The 27,626-nt window shown below is 41.9% G+C and overlaps 1 protein-coding gene and 1 long non-coding RNA gene across 2 annotated transcripts in view; both read left to right on the forward strand.

Moving 5' to 3' along the window:
• Window positions 1-878: 878 nt before the first annotated feature.
• Window positions 879-27,626, forward strand: part of LOC126365953 (translational regulator orb2) — a 1,712,650-nt gene continuing 1,685,902 nt past the window's right edge. The window contains exon 1 of the mRNA XM_050008737.1: window positions 879-2,009. Coding sequence (XP_049864694.1) covers window positions 1,008-2,009 — 1,002 coding nt within the window. The 5' untranslated portion in view covers window positions 879-1,007. The remainder of the gene's footprint in view (window positions 2,010-27,626) is intronic.
• LOC126365956 (uncharacterized) lies at window positions 2,027-27,598 on the forward strand. Its single transcript, XR_007566279.1, has 2 exons — window positions 2,027-2,095; window positions 26,979-27,598. It is a non-coding gene; the product is annotated as an uncharacterized LOC126365956 (long non-coding RNA).

Genomic DNA, 27,626 nt, shown 5'->3' on the forward strand with positions numbered 1-27,626 from the left:
CTATCTGCATGGAGCCCTCATCTTTCCTGTAATTTCTTTTATTGGTGGTGTGAGGATTCAGCAGTATGATCCTAAATCCTTTGTGCGTAATACAAAAGCATTTTCAAAGTAGTATAACTGCTTTACAGAACGAATCATAATATTATAGTTTTAATGTATATTAAATGTATAGTGTAGCACGGCTAATGTTAAATATAAAAAAATAAAGAGTTTCTAAGGAAAGCTACTTCATACTTTCATAAAAATTCTAGTCCAGTACGAATAACAGTAATATCTGAAGATATTCCCGTTAGTCTAATATTTTCAGACATCTCAACCTCTTACTTATTTTAACAGTTGTTTACAATTACGTAATGCAAAAATTTCAATTAATTTTGCATTAAAGGGGCTCAAATTGTGCCAGAATATTCGTAACGTAAATTATTTGTGTTGCATAGGAAATTATCAAACAGTTCACACTAAATTCCGTTATTATATTTCACCTGACAATCAACGTCAAATAACACTCAAACGTGATACGTTTACTGCTAGATTTTTTTATTTATATCGTTTGCACGTTTAAATAAATTACGTACATTAAATGATCTATTGCCTGAATTTGTTACTGCCTACTCATAGACATTTCGCTTCAGTAATGCTAAACGTATGAAACAGATTTTTTAAAGCGGTGGGGAGAAAAATTAGAACGGAGAAAAAAAAAGTTTGAAACCAGCGCCTGCGTCGTATCGATTTGCGCACTCGAAGTGAGCAGTAGCGGCCAATGAGAAACCTTGAGAGTCGATCGATCAACCAATGAAATGTCTTATTTACCCCGACACTAGTAAACAGAGGCGCGATAAACCTGCCATCTGGCGAGGGAACGGCAAAACAGTCAGAGAAACAAAAGTTTCGCCGGCAGCGTACTTCATAGGTGGATCGGTGTAGCAGATGAAGGACGTGTGCGTGTGAGAGTACAAGACGGTTCCCCCTCCCCCGGCTATCAAGACTACACGCAGCTTCAAGAACTAATGGGGGATTACAAGTTTAGTGTCAATTCTAACGTTGGGTCTGTTTCATCTGTGGAATTTCCCGCAAGTTCGACTAGTAGTTCATCGCTGTTTTTTACGACACCAACGTCTGTGCCGGATACTATTTCGTCACATCAGCATTCAACTATGCAAGATGAACTTCTGATAGAAAAAACTGCTGTAAAAACGACGCAGCAACTTTCACCGAATTCAGATGTCAACGGAGAGCAGGCAGTGAAAACCAAAGAAGATGAAACTTCATCTGGAAACATTGTGCAGACTGAAAACAAGCAGAACGAACAGTCACAGATCGGGCCTGCCGTTACTGCTCCGCTCCAGCTCGGAACTGGATTTAATGTATCTGAACCTAGTCTTAACGTGATTAATTCTAGTAATACTTCCACGGCTAGCTTGTGGTCTTCAGGACCGATGGAGGAGGGTCTTTTGCACAGTTTAAATGTACCTGCTGTAAATGGGACCTTAGCATTTCAGAATTTTCCTCCTACTAATCCAAATCCTTTATATAATACTAGTTTAGGACCTCAGATCGCAGGCTTACCACAGTCGCAGGGACAGCCTCCACAAAGGCGAGCCATCACAGCAACTCACAACTTTCCACATAATTTATCTCGCCAGATCCAGCACCAAAATCATCCGCAGAATATGTTTATGGCTAATAAGGGTTATACTTCTTGGTCCAGTCCTCAGCAAAATACATGGTCACCGGGCCCACAGAACCAAGCTAACATGCAAGGTTTGTCACCGTGGAATAGAGGAAGATCTGTACCAAATTTGAATCCACTTCAAACCATGGGTAATATGGGCAATCTAGGCAACAGGAAACCTAGTCCAACATTTAATCATCAGCACTCCGGAATGGTTATTTCACCGATAAAGTTTCGACGCAGTACTTCATACCCAGGCAAAGGACTTTTTCCTCAACCACCAACGTTTGAAATTACCAACATGGATGAAAACAGAGAAGTGCTGCTTCCTTATCCGGTGAGTTTTATTACAATGTTTAGCATGATTGTTGTTGTTATTTTGTGTATGTGCTATGTTTACGCAGTGTGTTTTTGTTGTCATAGGTGAGCTTCCATGCGTGTATGTCTAGTATAAAGTATTTTATACGTGTTGCAGTGTGAATCGACAGCTTGGTATCTGCCTTAGTATTTCATTCGCGATTTATTAACGTCAGCCGTAAGGGGAATACTGCATTTAGCATTTAGCTCTTATACTTAGTGTTTGCGGAAGTGTTATAATAGCATTCATTGAGAGATGTTTCGCAGTAAGTACAGTGAATGGAAATCTTGACAAATGTGTGTAAAGCTGTCAGTATTTAACATAACCTCAGCTGCCCATACTTATTGATCCGCTGTAATATAACACAGCCATTCAACATGGCCTCTTTACTAGCTTGAAAATGCATTAAAGCAAAGGAGCAAATCGTGCCCATGCTATTATTTTAAGTGTGTAATATACAGTATTATCACCCAGTAATCAAAACAAAATTGTGGCCTACAAGAGCAATAGCATCTCATTGTGTTAAAGAAGTGATAAATCAGTCCTGTGTCACCATTTCACGTTTTCTGAGGGTTTCTAAATAGGATTATTTTTTTAGGCCGACAAACTCTGCTATTCAAAGTGTGTCATATCAAACAGAAAATTCCTTTTGCATGAAATTTTTTATATATTTTCATAGGGATGTGTGTGTCTCTTTCTCAACCGCAGAACCATTCCTGTATCTACTAATTTTTCTTATTATTTCTATGTGCTGTGAAATGAAGCACAGGAATAGTCAATTTCATGTAGGATTCAGTGGATATTCTTCCTTCAATACAGTCCAAAATTTATACAAGTTGGGGTGAAGTGATATTTTTCACACAAGTCTCTCATATGACTATAGATTTGTAAAGTAAAGAAAATGCACATTCCAATTTGATTATTACCAAATATAGTGTTTATTTACTTAGTTGGTTTACTGTGAGTAAAGCTATACCAGAATTTTTCTTGTGCAGTTATTGTTGGCACATGGAGTAGGTACTATATTGTTTTCCCTTTTGGGTTGTGAAGAATGTTATGAATTCTTGCTTTTGTTCATGTGAACATTTGTCACATTTTGCTTGAAATATTAAGAGTTTGCATTGTTTTTATCTCATATCAGTAGTTGTGCATGAAAGAGAATCTTCTCAGGCATTATGATATGCATGTTGCTCCTATAGTAGCTCTGAGTCTCACTTTTGTTCTTTAGTTTTGTAAACTGATTACATACCCATTAAACCTATGTACTCCATAGGTAGATGACTTAATTTTTGTTGGTGAAGGATTTCTTTTATCCTGTAGTTAAGACTTTGCGTGTACAGTATCTATTTCAAACTATAATGACTGTAATCCATTGATGTACATTGCATTTTGTTATGATGAAAGCAAGGAATTCTCTTTGTGTGTGGGAAAGGAAGGGAATACTGATAGTTACAATATTTTGTTTATTTTAGCCAGCAATAAGCAATGATAAGCAAGAAACCACACCAATAGATGAGTTATTACAGATATGAGAAGATGAGGGTTGTATTATCTGCTGGATATTCTGGTAATTATTACACAAAGAAGTGGTTCATGCAGTGAGTAACCCTTATAGGACTTCTTGTCGGAATGGCTGGTTCATTCATTATGGCAACTGACTGCAGACAACTATAGTAAGGACAAATTGTTTATGTGCAATGGAAGGTGGAATCTTTTTGCCTGACATCAGAATTCTTTTGAGCAGGAGGGGCCTCTGTGTAGAATTATGCTATCAACTGCAAAAGTATAGTGTCTTGGAGACAAAACAAAAAGAAATTAATGGTTGGTGAGCAAGCTCCTCGTATTAATCTGGTGCTACGGTAGAGAAATGTAAATAATATTCATGGATTTCAGAAGATTAAACATTGGTGCCATATGGCTTATTTTACAGTGAACTACACTCAAGCCTCACAAAATAGTGTAAACGTTAAATAATGTTGAAATCTGTAGTATCTCCTCCTCCCCCCCCCCCCCCTCCCCAACACCCCTCAGACCAACATTTGCCCCTTATGTACAATTGCATAAAGACGTCCAAAGCATATACCTCCACCGTATATTACTAGTTTTACTATCAAGATCTACGGAAAGGATTCGTATCACTGTATATTTTGAACTGAAGTAGAAATAATAATTATTATATTGAATAAAAAAAGTGTATCTGAGTGAAGCTCTGAGAGCAGGCTAATACCAGATAAAACGGTCACGAATTGCTCCCGTTCGAAACGTGGACTACTTTCTTGATAAGATTGACATCTCATTTCCAACAACTTTAATCACTTTATAATCAGATGAATTTACTATACTGCATATTTTGTTGTAGATCTAGAGTCTAAAGAAGTTTGCCTTTGTGGGGAAGTTCAATTTCAAAAGAAACTGAAGTCCCAGTCGGCTTTAATACGGCATAACAATATAATTCCACGACTTAACGATATTTTTTTGCCTTTGCTCAGGCACTCCGTAAATAACACAAAATTTCCCAGTTTAAATTGCTAACCTTTCTTGTTGATAGTGCATAAAAGTTAAATCCGCTGGTGAGCGATACGTATTATTCGTACAAATTAAAGGGTTTATTGTGATAGTTTGGATTTTGTTTGGTTCTGTTATGTATTGTGAAAGACATGGTTTGTACACCTGTGTGATAATGCTGTCGATTGACGCAGTCCAAAATTTTATCTGGTGCAATGTATAAGGCAAGATGCAGTAATGCATTTTCGTATAGTGTGCATGAACTTAAGCCTCTTCTGCCCTCTGCGAATATTTTTAACACGAGGGTATAATGGAAGCATTTGAAGATATATATGATCAAGCAGGAAATTGTTCCACTGTGAAAGAATATTGGTATGTGATTTTCTTCAATGGGTGACTAAACAATTTGACTTTCTGAATGAATGAATAATGTTAGGCTTTGAATGTTGCGCCATTCAAGTGCGGCCCATTTTAAAGCAGATGAAAATCTTATAACTGTGTCCTGAATTATTATTTCGCTGCAGTATAAGCATAATTATTGAACTGATTTACTGTCTTATCGAGCATTACGTGGCCCGAGTATGTAGCTTCATGCACTGCATCCTGTAGTCAGGGCATGTGCTCTAAGACATCAACTAAATGGTGATCTGCTGTGGCAGCGGTTACCTCCATCTCTTTCTTATCAGTATAACGGAAATCTTAATATCAAGTTCTTCATCCTGTCTCCCACTATTTCACTTTCAGTCAGCGTTATCAAAAAAGGTCAGTGAAAACCAATTCACTCGGACCATTTGTATAACTTCTTGTACCGGAATATAAATCCTCAAGAGACAGCAGAACAAATGTTTTGTCATGGAAGACATCGATTCAGAATTCCTACAGTTTTCACCGTGAATGTGACTGAAGAAGGAAGTCTGAAGACGTGCAGATGGTTCACCAAAAAGTACTGCCTTAGTTTCCTAAACCACATAGCGTAGTGGGTAACCCATTGCACAATGGATTATTAGTCGCTTCTTTGTCCGTTTTTTCCCCATATTGCAGCCAGATAAGCTGGCTGGTACACTGAGCCTCCTTGCATTATTGGTATGCAGTATGAGAATAGTTTTCCGCCTACTTTGAACATCGTTTCATGGTTTGCGTAAAGGAGAAAAACCTCTTTCTTCCAAAGACTAACAATTTTAAGCTCTCTGATCGTCATCGCTACTCATTGGTGTGGATTTAACCGCCAATCAGAACGCTAGCAGTACCTCTCATGCAATTTTATTCGGAAGACCGACTAGATGGGACAATTAATTTCGTCTCTTATCATTACAAAATTTGGATATCTATGTTCATTAATCCATTTGATTAGTGATTTTTCTTTCATTTTCTCTTCAGCCCTTTGGTATCAATGGATTGATTCCATACTTTCAAATCATCGTTTGACGAGTTCGCGGAAATACTGATAGTTGATTAAGGGTTGTAATGCGTAAGATGATTTATTAATGTTTGTTATGCTTTACATGCATACTAAACTGCGTCGAGAAAATCACTAGGTATCAGTGGACACCAGACGTTTTATTGTTCTTTAATATTGTGTTTTTCATTCGCGAAATATACGACTTATATCTTATTTTCCTCATTGTTTCTCAATATCTGCGTCTATATACTGCTACAGTCTGACAATTACTGGGTTATTAAGTTTTGTGTAAATGTTAATAGACGCCATTTCGTTTTGCGAGCTGGTAGTAGCGTAACAGGATTTCTTTGTTCTGTCAGAATGTGTAAAACGCTAATGTACAATTGGCTAAAAACGGAAATTTCTCGTAAAGCGCCTGAAATAAGCGTATGAATCTTCAAATTCTGGCGCCATTCTTCCAGCAAAACGTTCCATATGTCGTCAGTCTTAGCGACGTACAGTGCTTGTGTTATTGGAGATACTGAGCTTATGAAGATAAGATGATGATAAGGAATGCTGTCTCGATATGCGAGTCGGAATTACCTGGTGTGTGAGATAGAGAAATTTATATGTCGGTTCTGCCCACCAATTAAGCAGAACAGTTTCGAGTTAATTCGATAGTGCGCTGCGTAACTAGGAACGCGGAATAAGGTCCGATTAGAGCTCTCTGTTTTCTTTCATCGCTCGTCGCTGTTTAGCGTCTTGTGCATCTGTAAACTCTTGTTTATCATAAACTGAAATTGTATGATTTTCTACAATCACCATCTCTCTACAGCTGCACAGTACTGGAAGTATTTTCGGTAACCACTGTAAATGTTAAGCTAAGGTTGTACTATTCAGATTAAGCACGTTGATTTACCTCAGCCAGCAGTGTTAAGCTATTTTGTGAAAATGTCAAGATAGTATTGCTGCATCGTATTTTAGTAATAACTAAATCGGATCTAACCACTTTTGTTATGGATGACGCTAGTGAAGATGTTATGATACCATGGGAAGATGTAAATAATCGTGTGAGCACATAAAGTTCGTATGCGCATAAGTATTGTCTTTGCTGACTGGTTCCAGGGATGAATTCATCAATATAGAGGTATTTCAGATCTGAAATTTGAAAGTAATAGTAAACGTTAAAAATTTTATTTTGTACACTTTTGTCTTGATCCAACCCCCATAAATATAAATGGGTATTGTGCCTGAATGTCATCGTGGCAACACATGGCCAGCACGTAAAGTCCAGCGACATCGGAAAGTCGCGTAATACATTTGGAAGATTGTGGAAGGATTTAGCCACACAGGAAATGCTTCTGGATTCTCTGTGCCCATGGAAATGCCACGAAGCAGCCAAAGTAATAGATTTGCTGAAAAAATATGATTGCTGTCTGCCATTTGTTTTGTCGAACATACCGGAGCCTACTAACATGACGAGACGGACAAATTATTTTGGAAATTGTGCTGCAACAATCTGAATAGTATCTGAAGTCATGATAAATAAAGGTGGGTGGGCGGAAACTGATGACCTTCTACCACAGAAAATGATTCAAAATTAGCCATTTATATCAAAACATAGTAGGGAATACCCCATAGAAGCAAATAAGCATTTTTGCTACAAATATCAGTTTTTTGTCCTGTAACAGAGTATTGAGAGGATGAAGTATTTTTAAAATTACGTAAGCTTGCCGTGGGAGAAGGCTGTTTAGTGAATGAATTCTTCTGTGTGAGATATATTTCACTTCTCAGAAAAAGGTGTCCATTTATATATGGACCCAGCAGTTAGCTTTTTCAAATCTGTAAATGACAAATAACAAAATCTTCGACGTTAAAATGTCACATTATACAGACAAGATCGATTAATTTACTACTTTGCCCATCTACGATTGTAAACATGAGCGCCATTAGTTATTGAACATAGCTGCTGTTTTTACTGTTGTTGGTTCACAGAAAATGTTAAGAATCGACATTGTTCTGTAACCGTTCGTTTACTCATCAAATTTCTTTAATCTTAGGTTACTACACCCTCCTAAAATTTATGATTGCTGCTGGTACCAATTCGCGGTTCCCGCCAATCTGATGTTCTCAGTATAGAGCGTAAAACAGGACATCAGGACATTTTGTACTTATTTTGTATGTGACATACAACTAGAGACTTTATAATTGTAATTAACTAACGCATAAACCATAAATTATGACTTCCTTTCAATAAGGGGTTAGTAATAATGTAACAGCCCTCCCCCTGCCCCCTTAGTGTTCCATGGCTATGAAATGTCGTCGAAGAGCCTTGCAGAAACTTGTTATGTCCTTGGTTACATAATAATTTCCCCAGGTGGATTACTAGTATGGGCAACAGCATAGTTTGTGATGACGTGCTCCATTAACACGGATGCGCGAAAAGGCTTCCGGCGTTATTTGGCTGGGATGAGAATGCGCCTTTGAAACAACGTGATTTACGCGAGTCGTATTATCGCTAAATAATGCAGATTCCTCGGTATCCAAATTGTAATCTTCTGAAGTATGTTCGTAGGTGATATCCGATTTCGTAGATGCAAGAGACTCTCTCTCTCTCGTGGACTAAACTATGTCTCGTGTACCCTTGGTGACGCATACCTACAAACAGAAATGATAACAAAATTTTCACGGTGTGCCTGTCAAGCGCTTGGGTATGAAGTTTTGCTATTACCTCCGCATCGTGTATGTCTTTTTTTTTTCGCAGTGGAACCCGTTATTTCGAAAACCGCGAATTGGTACCAACGGCACTCGTAAATGTTACGAGGGTGTAGTAATCTAGAGTCAATGCAACATCAGATTCGACCACACCATTAGGCAGAGGTTTCAACTTTGTTACTTGGCAACATCAAAATGTATTCGCTGACACGTGGAGTGGGATTGGCGTGCGTTTGACCGTGGTGTAAAGCCATTCATGAAAACAGACTAATGGCGCGCTGTTTATTATGGTGCCTGTTACACTGCTCAATAAATTTGATGTACCAAGTGAAATCTACTAACTTTACAAATTAAAATATTATGCACTCCATCGTTATCGCAGCCAAGACCCTTCTCGCTTGTTACATGTCTTGCATTTCGAGAAGCAACTGAATACTGTTGGGGATAATGTTTTTGTTAGAAGATGCTGTACATCTCTAAAGCGTGAGTAGTCCTGATTTGTAGATGGAGTCCGTGTAAATAGAACCTGAAAACCATCGACCGTAGTGCCTCACGAGGAAGACTGTCAGTCACCGAAATGTGCGGAATTATGAGAGCGAGCATTGTTTGTGATTGTGCTAGTCACTACCTGATTTTTTTCCATAGAATCCTGTTCCTCACTTTCGTTTGCAGTTTGCCACCAAAATCTTACGGACTTCGTTTAGACGTGTACATCAACATGTTCGCCTCGCAAGTCGCTGTGCGTGCTTGACTTAGCCCTTCGTAATGATACTAGGTTGTCGTTGCCCTGTTAATCTATTCGCTTCTGGCGGAGGAGGAGGGAGTGGGTGTTAATGAGTGAATGACAGATTGTGTACCTCCGTACTTTGAGTATTCCTTGTCATGTTATTCGCATGACCGACAAGCTAGTTATACGATGGAGTCAGTTGAATTACTGCACAGTCAACGTGGAATACCAGCTCCTTAAATTTGTGTATTGGATTTTAGAGAGAAGGACGTTGTCTTTCTTCCAAAGATTACCATTTAATTTCTCTGTTGCATTTTCTATGACTTTGGTGTCCTTTCTTCGGGGTGCAGTCAGTCTCGTGATGCCAACTGAGGAGCTACTCGACCGAATAGTAGCGGCTCCGGTCAAAGAAAACCATCATAACGACCGGGAGAGCGGTGTGCTGACCACACGCCCCTCCCATCCCCATCGTCAGGTGAGGGCCACACGGTGGTCGGATGGTCCCGATGGGCCACTTGTGGGCTGAAGACGGAGTGCTGTAGCGCCCTTTCGCCATCGTAACGGCGTCCATTTGAATATCCCCGACTTAACTGATGGAGAAAAAATCGGAACACCTTGGAGGAGTTGTGCGACACGAACGAAAGTTGGTAGGCGTGCTTCTACATGTGAGAGACGATATCTTTTCATATTTCGGTCAGTCTTATAAGGGGGTGCTAGTAGCGCCATTATGAGAACGCAAATCAGGTTTGCTTTAAATACACGCTATAACATTCGTGAGCGTTAGTTACCTTTGAGATTGGATGTGGTGAGCTGATGTTATTATGAATGTCTTTAAGGCGACAAAGACGCCGTTATCAGCGCCTCGGCGAGTTTAAAAAAGGGGTCGTGTAATACGACTACGAGAAGCTGGCTGTGCCCTCTGTGATATTGCAGAAAGACTTGGCAGGAAAGTAGCCACTGAACGTGATCGCTGGCAACGGTGGTCACGAGAATGTACAGCCGCAAGAAGACCAGGCTCCGGACGGCCACGTGGCACTACCATCGTGTTCGGCGTATGGCTCTTTCGCAGCGTACTGCACCTGCAGTAGCAAACCACCGCCATTTTCGACTTCAGTGGTGTCAAGCGAGAGGTCATTGGAGGTCAGGGTGGAGGTCTGCTGTGTTTTGTGGTGAATGCTGGTTCTGCCTCGGCACCAGTGATCGCCGTGTGTTGGTTAGGAGGAGGCCGGTTGAGGATGTGCGACCAACCTGTCTGTGTGGTAGACACAGTTATGGGCTGGGTTGCGATTTCGTAGGACAGCAGGAGCACTGTCGTCGTTATCCTACGCACCCTGACAGCAAATTTGTACATAAATATGGTCATTCAATCTGTTGTGCTGCCATTCAAGAACAGGAAGTGGTTTACGACAAGATAACGATCGCCCAGATACCGCTGTTGTAACCCAACATACTGTACGGAGTGTCGACATCATAGGACGACAACACCATCGTCGTCTGTAGACAGCATTAACCATCCTCGTGTTGACCGACTAAGTGCAACAGGCATGGAATTCCGTCCCACAATCTGACATCCGGCACGTATACAACACAATGCAGGCACCTTTGCATGCTTGCATTCAACTTTCGGGCGATTATACGGTTATTAATGCACCAGCATTTCACATTTTGCAATTTGTTATCTCACGCTTAAGTTGACCTGTGATATTACGGTGTTAATCACATAAAAATGTTACGTAGACATAATCCCGAAATTTCATTACTGTACATTAATTATTCTGTGGTGCTGCGATTTTGTTTCCGTCAGTGTATTTACATTGGAACAGTTCACTAATTGGCACGAGACTTCTACGTCTCCGACTGGCATATTAAGACAGGATCTTCGCTGTGTATAAATAAGGTGCTCAGGAAACTAGTCGTCCTAACAGCAAACTCGTTCCTTTTTCGTTAGTAGTTTCAGCAGGTTATTCCGTAAACGTTTTCTCTCTTGGTGCAGTTAGTCGTCCTGACGCGGGCAGCGTCAGAACCGCAGCAGATGTAGCAGCCATCGCGAGTCTAGTCTGAAAGCGAAACCGGGTCGCGGTTACTTTCATTGGTCGCTAAGCTCTCAGTTCCGTCGGAGCAGTAACCTCCTGCCGCCTGTTCGCGAGGCCGACTAACCGGAATGCTGTCCGGCAAGTAGGGGTACCTGTGTTGCATGAGCGCACTTACAGCGAACGCAGCGCGCAGCTGTCACCGAAGTTGTAGTCTCCTTTCCCGAGCGACCGTCTGGGTTCCTTCACAAACTCTAGGGAAGCTGAAATCTGTTCGAATCAGTGCTCGGAGATACCGTGCTGTTTATTGTACAAGTCACGGATCCTATGGATATTTAGTCTGACTACTTTTCGGACCTAGCTATATTCGTAATTTTCAAAGGTATCGGTTCACGTGGCATCGTTCATTTCAAAACCATAACTAGGGTTGTACTTGCCAGCGACCTTTTTCACAGTTACATAGTAAGTAAAAGCAAGAATGGGCACCAAGATTTCCACTATTTTATTTTGTCCTGTGTTATACGAGACACGACAGAAACCATTTAAAGAAACTGGAAGCAACTACACCTTTCAGTTAGAAAAATATGTCCGATGTACTTTCCAAAACATCTGGTACAGATGAAAATATTGTATTATATCTACATATATTTTAAATGTTCGCAATTATATGCCAGGTCAAACTGCAGTCATATTACACTGAGGTGACAAAAGTCATGGGATAGCTGTATGCAGATATACAGATGGCGTACACCAATGTATAAAGGGCAGTGCGTTGGCGGAGTTGTCATATTGTACTCAGGTGAGTCATGTGAGCCACGCGGAGTGGCCCCGCGGTTTGAGGCGTCATGTCACGGACTGCGCGGCCCCTCCCGCTGGAGGTTCGAATCCTCCCTCGGGCATGGGCTTGTGTGTTGTTCTTAGCATAAATTAGATTAAGTTATTTTAAGTAGTATGTAAGTCTAGGCACCGATGACCTAAGCAGTTTGGTCCATTAGGAATTACACACATTTGAACATATTTTATTTATTTATTCTATTTTTTAATTTTTGTTTTTGTTGAAAAGGTTTCCGGCATGATTATGGCCGCAAATCTGGAATTTAACGGACTCTCAACGCAGAATGGTAGTTGGAGGTAGACGCAAGGGATATTCCATTTCGGAAATCGTTAGGTAATTCAATATTTCGCGATCCACACTGTCAAGAGTGTGCTGAGAAAACAAAATTTCAGAAATTACCTCTCACAATGGACAACACAGTGGCCAACTGAGAGCAGGGTCGTGTACGTAGAGTTGTCAGTGCTAACAGACAAGCAACACTGCGTGAAAGAACCGCATAAATCAATATGGGACGTTCGGCGAATGTATCCGTTAGGACTAATAGACGACCGACGCGATTGTCTTTCTTAATACGACATCGCCTGCAGCGCCTCTCCTGTGCTCGTGACCATATCGGTCGCACCCTGGACGACTTGAAAACTGTGACTTGCTCAGATGAGTCCCGATTTCAGTTGATAAGAGCTGATAGTAGGGTTCGAGCGTGGCACAGAGCCCACGAAGCTAGTGGACCCAAGGTTCCAACAAGGCACTGTGCAAGATGGTGGTTGCTCAGTAATGGTCTGGGCTGTCTTTACAAGGAATGGGCGGGTCCTCTGGTCCAACTGAACCGATTATTGACTATAAATGGTTATTTTCGACTGCTTGGAGACTATTTGCCGCCATTTGTAGACTTCATGTTGCCAAATAATGACGGAATTTTTATGGGTGGCCATGCGCCATGTTACCGTCTCACAGTTGTTCGCGATTTGATCGAAGAACATTCTGGACAGTTGGAGTGAATGATTTGGCCACCCTAATCACCCGACATGAGTCCCACGGAACATTTTTAGGACATAATCAAGAGTTCAGTTCGTGCACAAAATACTACATCGGCAACACTTTCACAATTACAGATAGCTACAGAGTCAGCATGGCTCAGTATTTACGCAAGGGATTTTCAACGACTTTTTGAGTACATGGCACGTTGAGCTACTGCACTACGCCGGGTGAGAGGAGTTCCGATACAATATTAGGAGGTATTCCCATGATTTTAGTCGCCTCAGAGTATACCCTTCATTGCCGCTTTAGTGAATTGTGTATTGGCATGCGGTTTCCGTTAAGCGTAGGTTTTCGAAAGACGAAATATCCAGAGAACTGTTTGTGAGGCCGAATACTTGGTGATGTTACTGTCCAAAACCATCCAACGCTTTCCAGTATTCTGCTGTGAATAAGATCTTGCACAAGCGGTGCGGTTTGTGTGTGCAGCTAGTAAACAAGCAGACACAAAACAACAACTTGTTACAGAATTAGTTTAACCGTACCACAGAGATACTAAATAAACAAACGTGGAATAGTCTCTCGGAATTTACAAGGCTATTACACACTTAGTACATGTGGCGCACTGCATCTCGTAAATATTTCAAGACAATCTCATAAATGTTCTACTAGGAACTGCGTGCACACACAGATTGCATTCTACATAGTAATAGGAAACACGGAAATGGACACTTTACTAAGATTACTCAGTTGTAGTAATCCATTTTACCCAACCGCATCAGTGGTGTTGTATAAGCTGACATAACGTTTTTTTTTTTTTCCTTGCTGATAATGACCGTTTCCACCGAATCTGGTACCATGTATAGATTTATTTTATAAGCGGCTGCTGGCGGTAAATAATAAGATCTCCTTTAAATATAAATAATATTTTCTTGGTCCTGTTTCTTATAATCGTACGATTTGATTACAAGATTCCTATTTCAGCTGGGAGTATGTTTTACAAAGAACGCAGTATTTTCCATGCCCCTTAATTGAAATTACAGAAATAAATATGTAACGATTACTGTACATTGTCTGCGATGCCATCTGGTATATTACAGTCAGTGTTACGCAGATCTTTAGGCGGTAGCGACAAATCAAAATCGGCCAGCACCGCGCGTATTGCACGGTCACAGCCCCGTTTCAGCTTTAGCGTGCACTGTGTGGTTTCTCCGGCTAAGTAATGGCCGGTGGTTCGCACGGCTGTCCTCCGGTGGAAACCCTACGACGACACCGCGTTACTACGTGCTTTCTGCACGTCGCCTCAGCCGAGAAACCACAGTCTTTCTGCAAGACATCGCGGCTGCGGAAGCGTTGGGCAAATGCAGGTCAAATGTATGCACAGAAACAGACCTCGCCGCAGCCGTTTGAGCACATGCCAGCTGCCGCCTACAGAGTGCCAGGCAGGGGCCGTGAGATCGACAGATGGGCAGCTTCACGAGTTGTGCTCCATTTTATAATGCATGTCTAAAGGAAGCACCCGAAACGTCTCGATTGTGTTTGAGTCGATATCGTGGTTAGTAACTTTGCGTGTTTCGATTGTTCTTCTGAAGTTTGTTATATGCTTACGGGAGACTATACTCGTGTTTATAGAGAAGAACAAATAAAACAGTTTTACAGCGTCAGCCACTTACTTATTTTTCCCTAGACGTTCCCATGTTTCACACCATCTTCAGGTGGAGATTTGTCATCGTTACGTTGCTGGCGTTAGTGAGGAGCAAGGTGCCTTTTCATTGCAGCAGCAGAACAAGTGCAAGGTAGATTATGCTGCGTCTTTTGCTTTTTCTGGACAACAATTTTATTGCCAGCAAAAGACACATCATAATCTGCCTTGCACTTCGTCCTCTGTTATGGAAAGTCGTCTCGACCCCAAAATGATGGTGGGAATCATCGAAGCGCGTAGTGGAAAAATGAGCGACTGACGCAGTAAACTGTTTTATTTACATTATCAACAGTCTGTTTTATTTACATTATCAACGCACATTATGGACGATATATACAATCGTAGACAAGTAATACAGATGTTTGAAATCCTTCTTTGCAACTGCTACAAATTGTGTATTTATATTAACGTACGCTTTTTCTTTTATTGGTTTTAAAATATCGTCAGCATAGTCTTTTTTGTCTGATTTCCGCATATTTCTTGAAGTGTCGTCTGCATAACACACTTAAGTATCCGTGCGTTTGGCACTGTTATTTCTTGGCCAGTTAAATATATTGCGTCGTATACTACAGTGAAAATTTGTATTGCTGCAAACCAGCCTGAAATTAGGTCAAAATCATCAGTGCCAACCGCGTGATTACCTGGAAAATGTGCATGCAGACGATACTAGGTGTTAGTGGAAATCAGACAAAAATGCTAAAACTGACGATGTTTTTTATGTCAAAAAGCCGAAACGCGTGTGGTAATATAAATACTATAATTTTTTTGTAGTTACAAAGACTGATTATAACCCTAAGTTACTGTACCGTCGTAAAATTTGCAATTGCAGTAGGGTATGAAGCAGAACTTTCCTACTTAATTTGGTGTGCAACATACCATTGGATATCTAATAACGGTAATTAGCTAATGCATTACCTACAAATTATGACTTCCTTTGAATAAAATGTGGAGTATTAACTTTACCATGATTTACTAGCAATGTAATATTTTCCCCTTTAGTCCCCAGGGGTTAGTACCTTTGCTAATTGTAAAGCAGCTACGAACACGGACAAATCATAGAAAAGTTTTCACTCGAAAATGTCTGAATTCCAGTTTCTTGAACGAACATACGCCGAAACGAGTTGATGCTGTGGTGAAACTCTGGACTAAGTCATAAGGATGGCTGTTCAAATCTCCGTCTAACCATCTAGATTTAGGTGTTTTAATGTTTCCCCAAATCGCTTAATACAAGTGCTAGGATGGCTACTTAAAAAAGAACGCAACATGTTTCCCTTCCGTCCTTCTCTCTAGCTTCTGCTCTGTTTCTCATGACATCACCGTCAATGGAACATTACACGTAACTATTCCTCCTTTCAAATTTGTGCGTACCAACAGAGCCGACATTTGAAAGTTGCGTGTTTCGGGAAGAATGTTGACGAATGATTCCATAGATTGTTGGGAATGTAGCAGGCATATGGAAGGAATCATTATCTAGTGTGGGAAATGCTGATATACGTGCGTATTTACTGAGACTGCGGCAGTGACGAGCGGCTGCTGAAAGTAGGCCAGAAGTAGTCGTAAACAGGTGGTCGTGCTACCGGTGGCCGCTTCAGTGTACAGCGCCTTAGTCACGAACCGCTCACTGAAGGTTGGCGTTTCACTTCCAGTTTCCCTGCTTTTTTGTTTGTTGCACCGCGGGAGCGCATACTTAGAGAAATGAATGCAGATATCCCTGTATCATACTTTACAGTTTTGATATTGCACACTGAATATTTTAGTGAGCATAAAACCGCAGAGCGCGCTCCTAACGAAAAATAGAACATTCCTATACATGACGTTACACCATTTCAGGAAGTAAGTGTGTAAAGGGACTAATGTTATCTGCTGTCCGAGCTCTAGACCTAGTACTTCCGTTACCGTTAAATTAACTAGTTACATACTAAACCTCCATCGCTGTTATCCGTCCTATCACTTTTGTCACATCCGAACATAGTAGAAGAAGATGCATACAACAAAAGAATTCTCTCATACACATGGAACACTGAAAGACAATGTGGAAATGACCACCACGTGCGTCTTCTCTTCTTCTTCCAGTTCACAGTTGGCGCTTCGCAGTGGCTGCTGTTATTCGTCGTCTGTTGAGGACTGTTATCGCATTGTGCTGCGAAAGAGGTGCAGCGAGGTACCAGCGAAGTGATTGCTCGCTGGACGAGTTTCCGTCCTCAGCCCACTGAAGAAAACACACACACACACATATATATATATATATATATATATGTGTGTGTGTGTGTGTGTGTGTGTGTGTCGCAGTAAATCCGAGCTCGTAAAGGATGAGCTTCAACGTTTTTGATTTATGGAATTTTAGCGTATTTTCTCTATAACATTCTCTATATCCTCGTAAAACCACGGGAAAGAAAAAAAACTTCGTTAATTGTGGTTTTAATTTCCATAGTGTTCTGCACGCTTTCCTCTTTGTTTTTTCATGTCAAATGTACTTTGCACGGCGGATTTCTGCTTGTAAAGTGATACGTAAAATCTTTTGAGTTTAGTTTACATACTTCCATTCACAGAAAATGGTTAATTTCTTTCTTCCGTTAAACACTGGCCTGTTATCAGCAGATATTTCTTCCCATCAGCAAAACTGCGTAAGTTGACATCACTTGTTACGGGCATATAACGCTTTGGTATTCTAGCTAGGTGGTTCGATATGATTCAAAATAATGGCTTTGCAACTGATATAAGTTATCCGTAGTATGCAATTACATTTTCAATATAATCCCAAGATAACCCTTCAATGCAGCAACAAATGTTAGTTTTCTACTTTCTTTTTCGTTCAGCTGGTGTACAGTGTAAAGGCATCAGGTCGACAGGGCAGTAAAGATACAACTTTCAGCTTTCTAAGAATTCACTTGTCGAATGGCGCTATGCGAATTTATATATGTTTATGCAAGATCACTTAGTAACTAAAATGTTAACTAAAATGTTCACATTACCGGTTTTGACAATTTAGTGCCAGTTTCAGACGTGATTAATCTACAGCGTCGTCGTGATGCATAAAATTTCAAGTTACGCACTCCAAAAATAAGGAAGTGGTATAAACATGTCAATTAACCGTACACGATGTCGTCATACAGTAAAAGAGATCGAAATTAAATTGAACTTTTATGTCTCGTAACGAAACTGTTAGTAAATTAATCACAACCGAAGATGGCAGTAAATTGCCGAAACAGCTAAAGTGAACATTTTAGTTATTGAGCGATTTTGACGTAATAAATTCATACATCAATATAACCTTCATGTTCTCTTCTTTAATCGTCCACGATATAACTATCCTCGATGTCCTTCTGTTTCGGGCATTATTCACTGTAGTTTTACGTGAATTGTAACTGTTGTCCTATTTTAACCGGAAGCCACTACGGGATCATATATCTACTGTGAATAGATTATGCGAAGCTCGTTCAGTAATTGGAAAAAGGGACAATTATTATTCTTCCCGTGTTAGTGAAATCGCCGAAAAAACAATTCCTTCGTCATACTTGAGATATATGTTGTGAGATATGGTGTCATGAAATGGGTGGAATGAAAAAGATTGCCTACCATGCATTTTCCCGCTCTATTAACTTATTTGATTGCAGTTGTTGCCGTCAGTTTTGTCTTCGGCTGGAGCTATGTATGGGAGTGTCAGACGGCATAAACATGCACAGTAACAGTTCTTGTTATCCTAAAAAAACAGTTAATTTTTATTTGTTTATCGTACGAAATGGTCGCGTTGTCTGTGAGCGTCTATGCATTACCAACGAACCCAACGCACACCATCTGTCAAGGGAAAAGACATTTGGACATTTGGGATGTAAACTTGGTTGTCTACCAGTCTGTGATTAGCACGCTTCAGGCGAACCTGGCTACATTCTCAGGGCATCTGCTTCTAAGTTACTCCGTATCGTATTTAACACAGGGTAGTTCATCTTCTAGCATACCCTGGTGCCTTATGACAGTCATCTTTCAACCTGTACTGCAACATTTTTTTGAGTGATGCAGTCGTGCGGGTTACGAGACTACAGCATGCAACGGTCATCCAGAGTTAGAATTACCGAGCTATGAATCTGTTAGGCAATGCCACAAGCGTAAATTCCCTTGCCCATTTAGCTCAGAAAATCTGCTGTCCATCCAGTGGCACATGAGAGAGCGGCGACAACATGCGATACCGAAAGAAAGGTGCAGTTACCAAGGTGTAAATCGACGTAGAGACGCTGTCTCCACTAGTTACGAGAAAACAAATAATGTTCACGGAGCAGTGACAGAGAGCCGAGCCGTACCGCAGGCTTTTATTTGTTGTTCAAAATAGTATTTTTATTGACAGAAGCGAAGTATTCTTGTGATGCTGGTTTTACGTCCGCGTGCTGACAGACCACGATGAGGATACCCCCAATCCGCCTTAGCGCATCTGGCAGTGTCATGCATGCAGCAGCGCGCTAACGTGTGGCCACTACACTAACTCGCGCGTGTGTGTGTGTGTGTGTTTGAGGTTTACGGGCGCTAAACAGCGTGGTCATCAGCGCCCAAACGCATAGAAACAGGAACACAAGCGGTGAAGGGACGAAGACGGACGCCGAACAAGGAGAACGTCGAAAAGACACAGGCCTGACGCAGTTCCAAATGCGCACATACAGAGGCAAAACAAGAGGAGAAGAAACACACTAAAAAAGGAAAGGAAACACAAGGAAAAGAGAACAGATACCGAAGGGAAACAAGAAGGTAATCGTGACTGGCGGACCTCTTACCTAAAACCTGGGTGAGCCAGTCACCCAGCAGCACATTAAAACCTTCTCCCTAAAATCCGAGGCAACAGATTGGACAGGACACAAAACCGTAAGACCTTAACCACAGTCGCTGCGTCGTCTTGCAAAATAGAGGGCAAATCCGGTGGCAAGGAAACCACCGCCCTCTGGTCAGAGAATAAAAGACAGTCAAGTAAAATGTGGCGGACAGTAATCTGGACGCCACAAGCACTGCAGATTGGGGGGTCCTCCCGCCGGAGTAAAAAACCATGCGTGAAGGGACTGTGTCCAATGCGGAGGCGAGTGAGGAGAACCTCATCCCGCCTGTATGACTGGTAGGACGTACGCCATGGTCGCGTAGTGGCCTTTACCAGACGCAGCTTATTGTCAGAAACTGCCAACCACTCCTCTTCCCATTGATGCATAACACGAAAACGCAAAAGGGAGGTTACAGCATGGAGGGGGACGGAACATTCAACAACGTGAGGGAGGGAACATGCATCTTTGGCAGCCACATCCGCCAGTTCGTTTCCCCTAATACCCACGTGCCCAGGCACCCAGCAGAAAGAAACCTCCTTCCCCTGCCGTTGCAGGTGGAGTAGGGCATCATGGATGTTCTGGACGACCGTATCCGCTGGGTACAAGTGTTGCATGGTCTGAAGGGCACTCAGGGAGTCAGAACAGATGAGGAACTTAAGACTGGGAACACATCTCATCTGCTCCAATGCCCGCAAGATTGCAAACAATTCGGCATCGAGGATGGTAAACGCCGCAGGAAGCCGTAACTTGACGACTCGGTTAGGGAAAACAACAGCACAACCAACAGTGTCCCCCTGTTTAGAGCCATCTGTGAATACAGGTACATGGTCCGGATGCTGGTTTAAAATATCGTAAAATAAGGAGGTAAAAACAAACGCCGGAGTGCAGTTCCTCCGGTTCTCCGACAAGTCTAAAAGGATGCTGGGCCTCTGGAGCAACCAGGGAGGCAGGCGAGTAAAACCTTGTCGTTGGGGGGCCACACGCTCCACACCAAGGGACTCAAGCAAATGCTTGGCACGAATCCCAAATGGTTTTGTTGCCCTGGGACGACTGGAAAAGAGACGTTCCATAGGCGGTCGGGCAACGGTAGGGTACGCAGGGGAGGTAGGACAGGCAAGGAAATGACACACCCGTCGCACCATGAGGAATTTCCGCCGGATGGCGAGCGGCGGTTCCCCTGCCTCAGCACACAGGCTGGGGATGGGACTGGTACGGAAGGCACCAGTGGCCAGCCTGATACCCTCATGGTGTACTGCGTCAAGGATCTTCAGATACGAAGGCCTTGCTGACCCATACACGGTGCAAGCATAGTCAAGACGCGATCGGACGAAAGCCCTATAAAACTGCAGCAGACGCGCCCGATCTGCTCCCCAGGACCGATGGCTCAGACACTTCAAAATATTCAGTGCCTTCAGGGCCCGCACCTTGAGGTCTTTAAGGTGAGGCAACCACGACAACTTGGAATCAAAAGTGAGGCCCAGGAACCTCACAGTGTCTCTAAAAGGAAGAACGGTGTCCCTCAGACGCAATTCAGGGGAGGTAAAAAGACGCCGAGAACGATTAAAATGAACACACACAGATTTGTCTGCAGAAAAGGTAAAACCCGTCTTTGCAGTCCATGCCTCTAAGCGCTTTATCGTAAGCTGTAACTGCCGACTAGCACTGACAAGACTGGAGGAAGAACAGAAAACAGCAAAATCGTCCACAAACAAGGAGCATTGGGCAGGACTCCGGATAGTGGACGTGATGCTGTTAATAGCAACGGCAAAGAGGGTGACACTTAAAACGCAGTCGTTGCTTACAGACATCTGCCTTAACAACGCAGTCGTTTCTAGATATTTGCTCACATGTGAAATTTGAGCCTCCACTTTTTGTGTGCGTTTCCTCTATTGTCAAACTGTCAGCCTGTGGACATTTTCTTCACTGCAGTTATGCAACAGAACTCAATTACAAACATACGTATGGTCCGCAGTAACGCACCTGTTATACTGGTTACATCCGGTGTAAAGCGCGCGTATCGAACATTACGCCGATACTCAGTTTAATTACTGCACTAAGTTCCAAAACATCGCAGCGCTTCATGCAAGTCAAATATACGAAGGGATTTCCAGAAGTAAGTTACACATTATTATGGCAGGCCAAGTAACTTTTGTTGATTGCTGCACTACACTTCAAAATGACACAGATACATGACACTGTTTTTCGGCATCGTCACCAAGTCTGTAAGAACGTTCTACAAATCGTTGAATTCCTAGGCGATAGAAATCCGCTCCTTAGTCACGGAACAATCGAGAACCGATGTGTGAGCGTCCTCATCGTTGGAAAATCTCTTTTCCGCAGATGTTCTTCCTCGTTTTCGCGAGCATTGCCTTCTGTAGTTGATGCCTGTAAGCATCATCCACAAATCTGCGGCTTGGTCAAGTTGTTCGCATCATTTCACTACAGCTTGGCGCGACGTTGCATTTGTTCCACGTAAAGACAGAATTTAATGATGAATCTGTGTGCAACTTAGATGTCTTGCCCACAACAACCCTACTGCCCCGTGTATTTCAGTTTTGGAATACGTCTCCAGTTGCCGTACTATCTCATCTCCACATTTCTACACCTTTCATCCGTATCGCAGCAGAACTGTCTGCAGGAAACCTTGAACACGTACTCTTTTTCTGACGATGTGCCACTGTTGTTGCACATTTGTCTTAGCACGTAACGACATACGTAACTTCCTGTTTGAAGTTCATGCGTAGTTAACTCTTAAAATTAAGTAGTTGATAGAGGTGTGCACTATGCACGCAGTATGAAATTTTCTTAAAATGTTTGAGAACAACATAATTCAACTGAAGGCAGTAAATAATTTAAGTATGAGATGTAGTGAAAATTTTTAGAAATTGTTCAAAAATGTGTGTGAATTCCTAAAGGACCAAACTGCTTAGGTCATCGGTCCCTACACTTAGGCCTACACACTACTTAAAGTAACTTAAACGAACTTATGCTAAGAACAACACACACATCCATGCCCGAACCTCCGGCGGTAGAGAAATTGGTCATTTTCCGCCTGTGTTAGTCTTGTCTTTGATGGCGACGACATGCCGCCTGTTGAAACAGAGACACTGACCGCGTTTTGTTTTTCTGAACGTACGCGTTTCACTTCATCCAAGTTTCGGCATTTCATTCGACTTAACTTCGCCGCGCCAGCCGGAGTGGCCGAGCGGTTCTAGGCGCATTAGTCTGGAACCGCGCGACCGCTACGGTCGCAGGTTCGAATCATGCCTCGGGCATCGATATGTTTGATGTCAGGTTAGTTAGGTTTAAGTAGTTCTAAATTCTAGGGGACTGATGACCTCAGATGTTAAGTCCTGTAGTGCTCAGAGCCATTTGAACTTTTTTTTTTTTAACTTCGCTGCCGGATGCCGTTCCTCTCGCCGATGGAGCCTTACGCTCTTACAGAAAAAAAAACAGTGTCCGAAGTGTAGCTCCTTGAAAACAGATCTAAACATCTTCATAATTAGAAAATATAATTCGCTCACTTTCTGTCATACCACTCGAGGTAGCTATAGTATGTGACACACAGTGGTTGATTTGGTTTTAGTTATGCAATGCAGGAACGAGTGCGGCCAACTTTTCTCCTCCTGAACAGGAACAGTTTTATGAAGCAAAGGTAACAGAAAATTTAATAATTGATTTTAAAGTACCACCGGAGATAACCAATTTTATCTCGCACTTGTGTGGTCATGTAGAATAATCAGAGTACATCTCTTGGCTCTTAGCCACACGTAGTGATAAAAGAAAGCGTAGATAGTCGTTTGAGAAGGGGCCTAAATACGACAGGATCTTACTAAACGTTTTGCCATAAATAAATTATGTATTTATTCCACAAAGGGAGGCAATTGAGTTCCTTACATGTATAAGATCGATACAGCTACCATCAAATTTGACTGGGAGCTTCAAATGTGCTCTGTGTTGCTCCGACGGGGCGTATAGAGCTACATTCTTAGGGCGAGAGGTTTCGAATTCGTGCTCACCCTTTGTCGCACCATATTTGCTTCGTCCCACGGTCACCTCTGCAGGTCAGCAGCGTTTCGTCTTAGGCTCTAAGCTGTCTGCGCAAAACATCGCTGGATCCCTGGTTCCGTGGAGTTATAAATAAGTCGCCACGTGTCCGCGTTTCTGGTCCAAGTCTCCTCTCGCCAACACATTATTAGGTAGCCGGTAGAAAACCTTGGACGCGGTTTCAATGAACATTCCTAGGTTATTCACAGAGTGGTTGAGAGTAAAAGAAAATAAATTACACGTACCCCACTCAGTATTTATTTTGTTCCCTTTGCTCTGAATTGGTGAACTGTGCTTCTAGTAGCCATGCCACCATAGTTCCCAGCTTTTACCTTATGCCCTGATGGCCTCTGGGATAGTTAAAAACATCTGAATTCTGCCTGGGGCATTGCACCTGGAATCTAGTGAGAGAGGCGGATTGTTCTCGTGGTCAGATATTTCGAGCGGTGACGTAGGCGGACGGATCGATGTCGTACTGCGTAGTCGCCGCTTCTCTGATAAGAGACGCCATGCTGTCGCCACGAGTTGAATTTCTGTGAAAATTAAGCACTGTGACATTAGTGGTGAGAGCTACTCGTAATGTCTTCACGAGAGAGAGTTTTCGGTCAGCGAATTTCCGTATTATTTTGGTGTTTTTGTGTTGCGTTTTAAGGAACAATCTTTTTCAAAAAGCATGAAATTTTTCATTAAAAAAAATTAAGATCGTTGGAAAAAAGTGTTTCTTTGCATACAAATGTGTTTCAACTCTCCTTGGATTTGGTTCCTCTAAACCTACGAATCCTGAGATTTTACTGCAACAAGCGCTCTGCATGATTGTCGAACTCGTAGTAGACTTCTGAAACGATTTTTTTCCACCTTTGGCTAAACGATAGACACAGGTTTTTCTGCCTTACATGCTTAAAATAAACGGAGATCGAGCACAGTACTTTTGAGTACATTGTGACTTTGTTGTTAGCATCTTCTGTGAACCTCACGGCTTCTTACCAGTGGTAGTGCGATAATTAACTCGCCGTCGGCGTTCTTTTAGTGATTTTGGAAGGGAATCGGGGAAAGTTACTCTGTGCGCTGCGTGGATGATACTCGCGCCCTTAGGCCATAATTTTCACGTCGCGTATCTTCGTCACTGGAGGTGCAAATTCGCTGATGCGACGGAATCAAAACGTCACTGGAAGTGTCACCAGTGCTGCTGCATATCTTCCGTCGTAGCTGTCTACTGCCAGCTCGCCTTAACAGTGTTACAGAGCGAGCTGGCGAAGTCGCTCTTGTTTGGTATGAACGGGTTACAAATAATCTCTTTCCAGCCCTCGTAACTTAGCTTTTTTTCACTGTCTTTCAAATCACCTCATTTAATTGCGTGAATGGTTCGAGGCCACGGACGATCCGCTGCATCACACTTGTCCAATCCGAGCTTGCCCTCCATCTGTAATGACCTCAGCATCATCGAATCGTTAAACCGTGCTGTTCCTTCCCTTCTAAGGCTGTGAATAAAGAGTGAATTCTCATTTGAATCTTATAAGACGCGCATATCCTCTAACACTCCATTGTAAGCTAATTTAGTTGACTGGTCATCGAACTGTTACCGCCGGCTTGGAATACCTAGCATTTACTGTTTGGTGCAGAGGTAGTGTCTTTGAGTCTTACTTATTTTCCTTCAATTCTGGCAGAAGAGGGCCTGAGAGGGGATCTTGCTTGTGACAAACAAGCTTATCACGTATTTCCACAAACATAAATGCTGTGATGATGGGAAATATGCGTACTATTTTTCGCTTTCGCGCAATAATGTTGAATGTATCTTGTTTCAGACGCCCTGCTACCGAAATACCCAACCAGAACCAGGAATCGAAGGCGATATCTCCGCGTTAGGAAGCAGCAACATTAAGCACGGCACCTGCAGTCACTTTTGCTAGTTATTTGAACCAGCTATGTTACAAACAGATTTTGGGTAGTAAGGGATTCATAGCAGAAAATTCTGACTTAAGGTTGCCCACGTGCGAAGGGAGCTATGTGTCTGGCAAGGTGTCAGGCTTATCATCTACAGAAAATCGTTGACAGCTAATGGAGGAAACTTAGAAGGGTATTTGTGTTTCAGCTGGCAAATAAAGGATCATGTAAATGAAACTTCCAAAGATGAAATGACTTTACATTTGTGATAAGGGAGATTTCTTTCTTAATTGCAGAACAAAGGATTACAGCTAGACTTGTAAATTATTTTGACATTTCAGTCAATACCTACATTTCATAAAAGTGATATCGCGGTAGTTACAGTCGCGAAATAAGACCGTCATAACCGTCATCTAAGATGTGAAATTATGTTAACTATAAAATATTTCATTTCTACGATATGAGTTCACTCCTCAACAAAGAGTGAGAATAACCGAATAACAACTAATTACGATAATTGATAATACAATCCTTTTTAGAATGGCGTTGTACCTGGTTAACCGCATCTTATACTTTTTCTTCGCCTAGAAACATTTTATTTTTGTCTCTTTTAAGTACACTGATATGTAGGCCATTGAAAAGCAAGGTCTGCCTCAGCGACTGCGCATTTTCGCTGAGAATTTTTTTTTTCTCTCCAGGTGAACTCGATATTACTATGTTTGGGAAAGTATAATCGGCTCTCGCCTTGATAAACAATGGCAAGCTGTAATTCTAAGTGACTCTTTAGTAGCACAATAAAATAAATTACTATTGTTTTTTAATTTTTTGCCTAGTAAATGCTACTTGAGAAGTAGTTTTAACTTGTGTAGTACTCAGTTCTGTTTTTATTTAGAATGTATGTATGTGTTTATGTAGAATACTGTGAAGCAAGTCGATTAGAAGCCCTTTAATTTGGATTGGTTCTTGGTGCTGGTTTATACATATCGAACAAAGGTAGTAGTTTAGTGTGTAACATCTGCCATTTTCCTGCCCTGAGTTCCATCCAATGCTGGAATTTCCGAAGCGTTTCCCTTGCCTACCGAAAAAATCATTCCTCTCTTGTCCCACAAAGACATCCTGAACTACTGTCTGTCGAAGTAAAGTATCCAACCGGAATCCCTGGCATTTCTCCTTGGCCATCCAGAAAATGTATAACAGCTCCATCAGTAATGGGATAGGCAGGTGATTGGTAGCCTCTTGTGGTTCTTTCCCTTCCGATGCGGTGTCTCTGGTGGTCATGCCATTGGCTAATAGCACGATAATGTACCTTTTTGTGTGTGAACATTGTCCTACAGCGCAATGTGAACCTTGTTTACAGACCGCCAGAAGCACTGACAGCCAAGATGCTTTCCTGCCGGGGTTCAGCTGTAAGAAAGGCCGACGCCCGTATGTTGGGACAGTGACCTGAGGGCAAGGCAACCGTGCTCCTCTCTTGTTTTGACACCGGCTTGAACACACCTTGATGAGGACCGCCAACCACCGCCATTCTGTAGAGGCTTTGCCAGAACATCGCCGAAAGTGCGGCACAGCGCAGGATGCCCGTAGATATGGAATGTTTGGAGGAAAGACGTCGAATGAATTGCAGTGTGTAAAGTATGCAATCATTATAATTATAGAGGAATTTATGGAACTCGTTTGATTATTCCCTTCAAGTATTGACAGATTATCTCAGACGTGTCCAAATGCAGCTGTTGATTGCTATGTAAACACAGCATATTGATGAGACCTTCTTCTATCTCTCTCACTCGTGTGTTGTCTGTGATGGTTGAAACTTAAGTCCACAATCGTAGCAAGCATAATTTCAGAGCACGTGTTTGTGTACTTCGCTTCTGATTAGTTTCTTTACCGAAATTAAAATGTCTGATTGTGCCATGTAATTTTTTGAATCCAGACTCATACAATACAGAATAAAGAAAATAGAATTACCATTGTTGGTTACGTCTTATTGTTTTTATTTGTATGGATC

This window comes from Schistocerca gregaria, chromosome 4 (genome assembly GCF_023897955.1).
Source record: "Schistocerca gregaria isolate iqSchGreg1 chromosome 4, iqSchGreg1.2, whole genome shotgun sequence".
In the NCBI taxonomy this organism is placed as follows: Eukaryota; Metazoa; Arthropoda; class Insecta; order Orthoptera; family Acrididae; genus Schistocerca; species Schistocerca gregaria.